An 11,580-nucleotide genomic window follows, 5' to 3' on the forward strand; every position below is an offset into this window, starting at 1 on the left:
AACACACTGGGGGAGATTTTGATGTCTTTAGATTGATTTTACTTTTGTTCATCTAAGCTACAGAGTCAACTACAACATTAAGATTAGAAGAAGGAAAAAATTGTCTTCAACAAGCGAAAGTAGTACCATATCGTATCAAACTGACGAGACAATCAGACCTCCTGATAAACCAAAACAACACTTTCAATACATTTATGTCATTTCATCAGGGGGCGTTGTCATCACAGCAATTTTAATTATAGTTTTTTTAATTGGTATGAAATATAAAAAAGCGATCAAATAATATTTCCGTCCCTATGAGCGATAAAGATCAAGCATTATCCGGAAATGAAACATTGAACTTGGATGAGGAAACATACATGGAAATAGACGAATGCGTAGTGCTGACAGGAAAAAGTGAAGAGGTTATAATATCAAGTATTCCTGGAAATAAATTATGACCTCCTCTTGAAGGAAAAACAGATTAAAGATTATAATAATCTCCATAATGAACAAAAACATGGAGAAGTGTTTGTTAATGTTATAGATCAAACCTCCATGAATTCTAAAAAGATTCCAATTCAAAGTCACATTCATGGCATAATTTTACTAGTGTTCCACATAATATCTGCCAAGCAAAACTAATAGTTACCTAGAACTCCCTGAAGACACTTACCTGGAACCCGTTTTTGACTCTGCAACAGTTCATCCAAATAAGAATATAAGTAATAAAAGTTCTATAAAGACACATGCTCAATATGACGATTTTATTGGTATCATTAAGAAAAATTAAACATTTAAACTGCTTTATGTTTTCTTTATCAGTTTATAAAAAGCTTTTCCTTTTTTTTCTTTCTTAGCACATAAACTTTATGAAAAAAAACTTAATGAAAATATTGAACATTACCCGGTCTTCAAAAACAATCATGCAAAATATACATTAGTAACAGGGCAAAACAATGGACCAAAGCACCCACGAGCCCAGTGTAACATTCAGGTATACGGAATATTACTTTTCATGTTTCGTATAAAATAAAGTACCTTACGATTTCCATTCAATACGTCATCAAAATACGATACATTAATTGAAATATATGGAGATAAAGAACAAAACATGGGTCCAAACAAACAATACGAAACAGGAGCAGAGCAAACGATGACCTCTAAAACATCAGAGGTGGGAGTAGCTAGGTGTCATGGAGGAATGAGCATCCCCTACCGACTAGTCGAATCAGCCATGAGATTTCTTGCCACGATCGGGAAGTAACAGAAAAATCAATGGACAAAAATGGCCTAATTATGGTAAACGTCATTCAGCGATTGTCTTTACTGTATGATAAATTGTATTTGCTACCAAGGCATTTGTATCTACCATTGAACTAGCGAACTGGTGAAGCTAAACGAGATAGCTGATATTATTGTTTCCACAAATTGTTTGTCAATATCTACAATGTAGAATAGTTTTTTTAAATTGTTCATAGGTGGAGCATGCTCTTGGGGATTGAATCAACTGAAAGTATATGTTAGTGTACAGGTGAAAAGGGTATATTGCTGCATAAGTAGGGAAGCTGACGATTGAAAACTTTTAAAGAAACCACATTTAAAGCTTGGTTGTTATGTTACTATTTAAGTCTTCAACTAAATAAGATTCTAAAATATGATACAGGTATATCAGAATCTGCGATAGTTTTAATAGCAAGCTCACTGGAATATATAGGATCCACATATGAAGATAATGCATTTGCTAACAATATTATCAAATTAAATTTTGTTTTAGTTGCCTGCCTTGGGTGAAAATTTAAATCTAAACTAAGTATGCTATTGAAAATAGAAAAGCTAAAAAACATAACATCAAATACTGTAGTTGGAAGATAAATTAATATTTGTAGAGAAAGTTGATTTGTAAAGACTTTTAATCACCATATATTTATAAAATAATTGATCCTCATGGTCCGTAGGCGGTCAAGCATCCAAATATAAAACGATTGTGGCAGACTATGCATAAAATTTATTCTGAGTTGGACTTTTACATTTTGTTTATTAAATGAATCCCTTAAGATTTTGTTTAGAATGAAATTGCCTGCGAATGTTAGCGCTTAATACTTGCATAAACAATTGTTTATTTGTTTCCTTGTATTACTCCATTCATCGAGAAAAAACAAGTCCCTTTATTCAGTCATTAATGAAGATGCATTTCGTTCATTTAAAAATCTATATTTTCCTCCATATCCATATTTTTCTGAACCTCAAATTGCTGGCCAGTTCTCAATTCTGCGGCACGTGAGTAACTTTCTGAATTAGTGAACCTCTCTGAAATACTTTTATGTCAAATTTATTGCTAAAATATTTCAAATTTGAATATTTTAAAACTTTTTTAGCAGAATTGGAGGGTTGGATTACTGCTGCGATAATTACTATTACGATAGAATGAAGAATGATTGTATAGGTAAACAATCACAAACAAGTTTATATCAAGTAGTATTTCTAAAATGATCGTTTTGAATGCTTAATTTTCTCTGGAACTAAATAAAGGCTTGATATGCATCTTATGAAAACAATGATAACATAGAATATGGTGAATATTTATGTCTCTTTAATTATGTATTCGTTTATCGTTAATCAAAATAACTCGTAAATAAAAGATTCAGCAGATGTTATATGGAATTTAAGCAAAAAAAATGTTAAATTGCTCAAATATCGATGCCCATCCGAGTAACTTATTATATAGAATTCCAATTTTAATTTGTGAAATCTGCATACGTACAGAATACTTTCTCAGTGTCTTCTGATTTAAAAAATGAATACCTTTAAAAATAGTTCTGCACTAATATTTGTGGTTTGTTATATTTATTTTAACATTTTCTTATATCAGATTGTCCGATGGGTTCTTATGGCCAAAATTGTTCCAAGGCATGCATAAAACCAAAGTTTGGCTGGTTGTGCTACTATACATGCGAATGTAATATTGATGAATGTGACATTGTAAAGGGATGCCTCAACGGTAATTTAAGTAACATTTAAGCATAACTCTCTTTATAAATGCCCATTTTTAGGGTTTGAGTGTATTCGAATACAATATTCCAATATATTAACATTTTCACTAGTTATTAGTCCAACCTCCTCCTTAAAATTATATTTAAAGTTTATATTAGCTTATAATTTTTTAACAGAGAGTGATTTCAGCACATTGTCACCTGATAGTACAACCATCACACCAATATACGTGTCACCAGCATCAAGACAAGACCCGAAATTCCTTAATGATCAGTTAACTAAAACATCTCAAAATACACCGGCACTTCCGATGACAGAAAGTAACATGGTTATCGTGCTTACCATTTCTATAGCGTCGGGTGTTGTAGTCATATGGATTGTAGCATTTGCAATTTTTTGCGTCATTTCTCGAAAGAAAGTATCATTTTTTAATCACAAAACAGAAAGATCTGGACCTGATACGAACGAAGTTACTGAAAGGACTCACAGGAACCAAGAAATTGACATTTACATGGAAATTGAAGAAACACCAGATATATCAAGGGAAGGAGATATTGATACTCAAGACAATATCATGACGAGAACAAGTTATGATCAGTTATCTAAATCAGTATCAGACTCCTCTAAATATCATGAAATCGGTAAATATTACACTGATATTGAGAAATATAAGACATTTACAACTCACAAGGTTTTGCACGGCCAGGTGAAATTAAAGCGCCACTTCTCGTGGCACCATGCATTGGACACTTCAAGTGCGCCAAGTTCCCCAAAGAAAGCCAACAGTTACATTGACATATGTGAAGACGATACTTATTTACAGGCTGTTTTTGCTTTAACAGATATTGTAGATTGTAGAAAATATATATATGCTAATATGTCTTCTTGCCATAACTTGAATTTAAATCTGAATTCTAATTTAAACCAGCCTAGACCAAAACTTGCGGAGTCATATGATGATTTTATAGCAATTCTTAATTAAAGGATAACTTGCAAAAAGTATGTTTTATTTTTTTCATTTACAAAAAAATTGATTTTTTTCGTTGTTTATTCTTATTTTGCGTTGACGGATAAATAAAGGTACGAGAAGGATATCGAGATAATCAACAGTATTCAATATCAAAGTCCATAAAACAATACAAAATAGGAGCAGAGCAACAAACACGGGCCTCCGAAACATCAGAGGTGGGATTAGGTGCCATGGATTAGTGATGTATGATAATATTTACAATTTGATATAAGAAATTTAAACGGCTCAAAATGATCATTAAGAAGCCGGGAGGTTGTTTGGCATATGTCAAGTTTAAAGTGACGCTTATACATTTAAAGATTTTGTCTATGCGTAGATTAGAATATCAACTGAAAATGTCAATATCTTATCTAAAATATATCTTTAATATATCTACTCATATGACTTACTCCTCATGCTCTCTGCTCCATGGTACCTGATCAAACTTCTGATAGTTTTTAGGTCCGTGTTTGCTCTGCTGCTATTTTCTATTGTTTTAGGAACTTTGATATTGAATATTGTTCGTTATCTCGATATCCTTCATTACTGGTCACGATGCAAGTATCATTAAAACTGTTTCCAGCTCTACCTAACAAGTTTGTGTGTGATAGAATTATATTATAATGTAATGTAAATATAATTATATAACTGATATTCCTGTTCAAAAATAAATTTTAACAGACATGTTCTTCGGAGGGAGCAAAAGATCACAGTACTAAGGACCTCATTTTAATTTATTAGAATGAGATCTGTTGGGAAGGTTTTCTTTCTTTATAACAATTTAGGCTAAATATTCATTTCTTTTCAAGTCGCCTGCTTGCCGCAGTGGCTAGAGCGGCTGCTCTATAGTCGCAAAGTAAGGAGTCAATCCTTACGTCGCGGGTTCGAATCCCATTGTGAGACGTGGAGACCTGTTCTTCGGATGCGACCGTATAAACCGAGGTCTTGTGTCGCAGTAGGTGCTGGCACGAAAAATATCCCTCACTGTGCAATGACCCTAAGTGAGGAGAATAGGACAAAATTTGTACATCTTCAACGGCAAGTGTTGACGTCTCCATATCAGTGAAATATTCATGAGAGGGACGTTAAACAACATACAATCAATCAATCATTTCTTTTCGAAATTTTAAACATGTGAAAAAAAATAAACCGGGATACTTGATTAATCTTAATAACTTAAAAATATTTATATTTTTTATTTTATATAAATAAAATATTTTGATATTTAAAGGGGAAGGAAATAAGCACACCTACATAATGTGTATAAATAATAGACTAACAATTGTTACAACAATCTGAAAAACGTTAGACAACATTTGACTTAGTGATCAATTGAATTTGCGACCATAGAACTTACAAAATGATTACTTTAAACGAGACAGCTGAAATTCTTGTTTCATCAACTTGTTTGTTATTAACGTATCTCGCCTTAGAAATTGTGCATAGGTAGAGTATGCCCTTGCGTATCGAATCAAGTGAGATATATAAACCCAGTATGCAAATGATGAAAGTATATTGCTGCATAAGTAGGGAAAGTTAAGCTAGAAAAGTTAAAGTCATCACGTTTATCATAGAGCTTGGTTGTTAGATTACCATTAACATCTGCTTCATTCAAATATACCAAACATGTTACAAATGTGTCAAACCCTTTGGTATTGTTTATTTCAAGCTCGCCAAGATGGATGGATATGGGAATAACGAACAATATTCAATATTATAGTCCACAAAACAATACAAAATGGGAGCAGAGCAAACACGGACCTCCGAAATATCAGAGGTGGGATCAGGTGCCATGGAGGAATGAGCATCGCCTGCTGGCCTGTCACATCCGCCGTGTGTTATGATCGGGAACTAACGAAAACAATTGTTGTCAATTCACTGTATAAATAATGGACTAACAATTAGTATGAAAAACGTCAGTCAGCATTTGACTCAATGATAAATTGTATTTGCATGCTGACATTGTATCGACCATAGAACTTACGAAATGATGACTTTAAACAAGACTGCTGATATTTTTGTTTCATCAACTTGCTTGTCAATAATTTACCTCGTTTTAGAAATTGTTCATGCGTAGAGCATGCTCCCGCGTATCGAATCGACTGAGATATATACAATCCATATGCAGTTGATGAAGGTATATTGCTGCATACGTAAGGGAAGTTGTGATAGAAATGTTAAACTCATCATTTTTATCATATAGCTTGTTTGTTAGATTACCATTAACGTCTTTTTCAAGTAAAATATCCAAGTATGAAGCAGATGTGTCAGACTCTGTGGTATCTTTTATCTCAAGCTCACCATGATATATCGTATCGACATACAAATGGAAATTTCCATTTTTAATTGATTATACGTCGTTCATGTATCTACATGTCGAGTTGACGGCCACAGCAAGTGTTCACGTCTTTTCGCGCAAGATTTTGCACTAATTCTGCTTCATATACATGTTAATACTAAAATAGGTCTTCTAATAACGGAGCGCAATCGGTACCCATGGGAATTCCAATATATTGTTGGAATACCTGGTCTCCATATATGAAATGAGTATTGTCGATCAGAAACTCAAACATCATTTTAATGTCAACTTCAGAGTACCTGTATGTGCAATCAGAATGTGTTTTAACAAAATAATTTAGCAAATAATCAAAGACCAGGTAAGTTAATTTACGAGTTCCATTTTTATTGAAAAAAAAAAACAGCCGTCAAAGTTATATAAAACGCCTGGACTTTAATTTTTCATGGGGAATGGTTGTGTATAAAGTTGAAAAGTCGTAAGTTTTAAAACTGTTGATTTTGGTAAAATCTTGGGATTTTAAATGTTCCAAAAGTATTTTGAATTTTTGAATATCCACATCTGAATAAAACCATTTCTTGAATATATTGTTGCACAGTACTCTTGTATTTTTTCCGTCACTACTGTCAATATCTTAGTTAGGAGAAAAGAAGGAGGCTTGATTGATCATTTACTGGAATCCGCAATGTGTCTTTGTTTGCAAGGATTCTTATGAAGTTTCGGAATCCATTATATATAAAATCTTAACGTATTAAAAAATGTTAACTCTAGATCTTGGGACGTATTTACTTTATTTCGAGCACTGATCTTAAAAATGTTTTCTTGACATTACAAAGTAAGTTAATCTTTTCTATCGAATTTTGCATTGAATGTACTTTCTGTAAATGTTGACGCTTTATACTGGCATTAACATTTATATATTTGTTTCCGTGTTTCACTCAATTCAAAACTCGTCCCTCTATTCATTCACTAATGAAGATGCATTTTCTTCATTTAAAAATATATGTTTGCCTTCATATATATATTTTTCTGAACATCAAATTGCTGACCAGTTATCGATTCTGCGGAACGTGAGTAGATCTCAGATTTTGTGGGCCTTTATGAAATACTATTATTTCAATTTGATTGCTAAAAAATTTCAAATTTCAAAACTTTTCAGCAGAATTGGAGCATGGGGTTATTGCTGTGATAATTACTATTACGATAGAATGAAGAATGATTGTATAGGTAAACATAATATTTTGCATCTATTGGGTACTTTAAAAAGCACGTAATAAATACTTTTCTTTTCTTGAACTTAATTAAGCCTTCATATGCATCTTATGGAAAAATGTGGTGAATAATGTGATGTTGTGGATGGTTAGATATATTCCGACAAAATTTGAAGAAGAGTATGTTTTGCTCATGTTTGTTTATTAAGTATCTGCTGCATCTGTTCGCCGATAATTAAAAAAAAAGATGTGTTAAATAAATAAAAGTTATGCGGAAAAAAATCCACATGACCAAAATTAAAGAACTAGCCGTGTTCAAATCATTTAAATTATACGTTTTGCAAATGTCTTGTAAAGTTTATATAATAAAACGATTCAGAGGGTGCAATGGGGAACATAAGCTAAGAAAATGTTTAAATTTACTGATATTTCAAATAAAAGATACTGAGTTTCGATGTTTTTGCGAATAAATTTTTATAATTTAGAATTCCAATTTTGTGAAATCTTCATTCTTATGAACTACTCTCTCAGTATCTTCTAATTTAAAAATTAAATATCGTCTAAGATACATATAGATTCGCACCAATATTTGTGTTTGTGGTAATTCTTTTAACATTTTTATATCAGTGTCCAATGGGTTCTTACATGTATGGCCAAAATTGTTCGAATGCTTGCATAAAACCCAAGTTTGGATGGCTGTGCTACTACACATGTGAATGTGATAATGATGAATGTGACATTATAAAGGGATGCCTTAACTGTAATTCATTAACATTTATCCATAACTCATACATGCCTATTTCTCAGGATATGCGTGTATTCGTTTATAGTATTCCAGTTACTGAACATTTTCTAAAAGTCTTTTTTTTTAAAAATTCAACAGCTATTAGCCCCCTCGCTAATGTCTGTCTAGCTGTCTGTCTGTCAATATGTCTATCTGCCTGTTTGTCAGTCTGTCTAGCTTTCTGTCTGTCAATATGTCTATCTTCCTGTCTGCTGGTCTGTCTTGCTTTTCTTCATCTTTTTGTAAACTCTTTTAGATATAAGCTGAGTTTTGACATGTGAATAATTATTGTCCCCTCCAGTTTCACGGGTTGGGGCCTAAAAACGTTCAAATAACATGGTACACGTGTCACTGAATATTACATACAAAATTTCATACCGGGTATAGATTTAATATTCTCTGAAGGGAAATCCAAATGAATTTTTTTAATGATACTTATTTTGTCATCTACTCACGATAACTTAAAATTTCAAGTGAAATTCACCTGCAAAATATCTGTCTAAGTAGGGTTTGTGAAAAAATGAATTGTTTTAATTCCAAAATGACTTCAATTATGTCTAAAGTTTATTTTATTTGTACTTTGGTCAAAAAGAGTGATTTCAGGAAATTGTTACCTGACATTTCAACCATCACACAAATGTACGAGCCCCCAGTATGAAGACAAGACCCAAGAATCCTTTAAGATCAATCAACTATAACATTACTGAATACGCAGCTACTCACTGTGTCAGAAAGTAAGTCATATGGATAGTCGCATTTGCATTTATTTTGCTGCTTTTCTCAAAAGAAAGGATCATTTTTTAATCACAAGACAAAAAGATGTCTGGACCTGATGCGAACAAAGTTGCTGAAAGGGCTAACAGGAACCAAGAAATTGACATTTCAATGGAAATTTTAAAAAAAAAACAAGACATTTCAAGGGAAAGAAATATTGATATACAAGACGAGAGCATGACAAAATCATTGGCAAGTTATGTTCAAGTATCTACATCAAGAGATCCAAATTTAACGATTTTTGCTTAAAACCGGTATTTTATTTTTATCGAGAAATAATTTTAGCAATTCTAAAACGCTCGTTAAAGAACCTATTACAACTAAAACGCAATTAAATTTTAGCTGTATTAAATTTTAGCGATCTCAGCACCCTTGCTAATAGTGTCAGAATGAAATCTATGCTAAATTTATGTTTTTACGGTATAATGGAATCGGCAAATATAACGCTGATATTGAGACAACTCACAAGGTTTTGCACAACCAGGTGTTAAATAGCAATTTTTCATGGAACCGTGCATTGGACACGTCTAGCTAGTCAGGTTCCCAAAGAAAGCCAACAGTTACATTGACATATGTGAAAACGATACTTATTTACAGGCTGTTTATGCTTTAAAAAATATTGTAGATTGTAGGAAATATATATACATGTATGCTAATGTGTCTTCTTGCCATAACTTTTATTTTAATTGATTTAATTATTTTGAATTTTAATCTGAATTCTAATGAAAACTAGCCTAGACCAAAACTTGCAGAGTCATATGATGATTTTATAGCAATACTTAATTAAAGGGTAATTTGCGAAAAGTCTGTGTTTTATTTTTGTCATTTACAAAATACATCTGTTTTCAATTGCACAATGAATTTGTTTTCGATATTTGTTTTAATTTGGTTTTGAGGGATACAGTAAGTAAAGGTACCAGTGATGTCTAATAATATTGAAAAATTGATTTAAAAAAATTTCAACCTCTCAAAATGATCCTTAGGATGCTGGAAGGCTATTAAGCATACTTTAAGACTTAAATGGACACTTATGGATAGATTTTGTTTATCAAAATTATAAATAGATTATAGATTATGATATCAATGTCCATATCTAATCCAAAATGTATGTGAAATAAATCCACTCATATATTCATATTTATAAACTTTTTCCCTGGATGACTTACTGATGATTTTAAGTATCACTAAATTTGTTTCCAACTCTACCTTACAAGTTTATGCAAGGTAGAATTATATGCAAGATACCTGATATTCAAGTATAAAAATAAATTTTAACAGACATTTTCTTCGAAGCAAATATCTCAGCATCTAGGACTATTATTGAAACATATTGGGATAACAAAAAGTATACAAGATCAAAAGTCCATAAAACAAAACAAAATAGGAGCAGAGCAAACACGGACCTCCAAAACATTAGAGGTGGGATCAGATGTCATGGAGGAGTTAGTATCCCCGCTGACCAGTCACACCCGCCGTGTGCTCCTTGTCATTATCGGGAAATAACGGAAGAATCCGTTGTCAAGGAGGTCGGAGGTCAATGTTTGCTCTGCTCCTATTTTGTATTGTTTTATGAACTTTGAGATTGAATACTGTTCGTTATCTCCATATCCTTCATCATGATGAATGCTTGTGTATAAAGTTGAAACGTCGTAAGTTTTCAAGCTATTGATTTTGGTAAAATCTTGTGATTTCAAATGGTCCAAAAGTTCCTTGGAATTTTTAATTATCCACATCTGATTTACACCACCTCTTGAAGATATTGTTGCACAGCACTCTTGAAGTTTCTCCTTCACTAATGTTTATATCTTAGTGAGGAGTGAAGAAAGATACTTGGTTTAACATTTACTGGAACACGCTATGTATCTTTGTTTATAAGGATTCTCTTATGAAGATTTAGAATCCAATATATATATTGTAGCTTAAAATCATTTTGGTTCTTTGGAATATTAAAAATATTCAAAACTGGCATATGATTTTCCTCCTTAGAAAGGGAACTATGAGTATAAGATGTGTTACCACATGTAGAATTAAATCTAAAAGTTCTTCTAAAATACAATTTATATGATGGACCTTACAAACAAAGACAATGATACCTGTTTTGTCAGCAGGGAGGAGTACGTGCTGATCATGTAATCTATCTAGATCTTTCTTCACTTCTGGATTATTGAATGCTGAAGGATAAATAGTTTTCACATTGCCCCCCAGTCTTTTAATACGCGATTTTGTCATGGATCTGATACATTTAATCCATTCTGAAAAAAAATGTCAATGCGTATATACCGTTCAATAGAAAATATTTACATTGAATTAAGTTCTGTAATATATTGTGGGTAGAATTGACATAAGCTTTCGCTAATGTGGTTTTTATCCAATGCTAATTAATTGCTAACTAAATCTATCTGCATCATTTCCAATAAAACAGAAACTACAGAAATCAACACAATTTAATTTCATTAGAATGTGATTTGATGTGGAGGTTTTCTTTTATTTTTAATAATTTGCGCTAAATATTTATTTCTTTTCGAATTTAAAT

At 32.1% G+C, this 11,580-nt stretch overlaps 1 protein-coding gene across 2 annotated transcripts; it reads left to right on the plus strand.

Moving 5' to 3' along the window:
* Positions 1–996: 996 nt before the first annotated feature.
* LOC134242266 (uncharacterized) lies at positions 997–3,956 on the plus strand. Of its 2 annotated transcripts, none has more exons than XM_062724354.1 (4): positions 997–2,259; positions 2,358–2,425; positions 2,852–2,980; positions 3,150–3,956. In XM_062724354.1, the coding sequence occupies exons 1-4, from the start codon at positions 2,066–2,068 to the stop codon at positions 3,953–3,955; spliced, it is 1,197 nt and encodes a 398-aa protein (XP_062580338.1). In that variant the 5' UTR covers positions 997–2,065; the 3' UTR covers position 3,956. The 2 variants fall into 2 exon arrangements, with proteins under 2 accessions (XP_062580338.1, XP_062580339.1); XM_062724355.1 differs by having other exon boundaries at positions 2,361–2,425.
* Positions 3,957–11,580: the final 7,624 nt, after the last annotated feature.

This window comes from Saccostrea cucullata, unplaced genomic scaffold, assembly GCF_032062105.1.
Source record: "Saccostrea cucullata isolate Sc308-1 unplaced genomic scaffold, CSIRO_AGI_Scuc_v1 ctg6213, whole genome shotgun sequence".
NCBI classification, from domain to species: domain Eukaryota; kingdom Metazoa; phylum Mollusca; class Bivalvia; order Ostreida; family Ostreidae; genus Saccostrea; species Saccostrea cuccullata.

Coding starts and splice junctions, on each gene's coding strand:
- LOC134242266 (XM_062724354.1), top strand. CDS start 2,066: ATGTTAGCGCTTAATACTTGCATAAACAATTGTTTATTTGTTTCCTTG. Junction 2,260..2,357: donor AGTTCTCAATTCTGCGGCAC/GTGAGTAACTTT, acceptor AAACTTTTTTAG/CAGAATTGGAGGGTTGGATT. Junction 2,981..3,149: donor TGTAAAGGGATGCCTCAACG/GTAATTTAAGTA, acceptor ATTTTTTAACAG/AGAGTGATTTCAGCACATTG.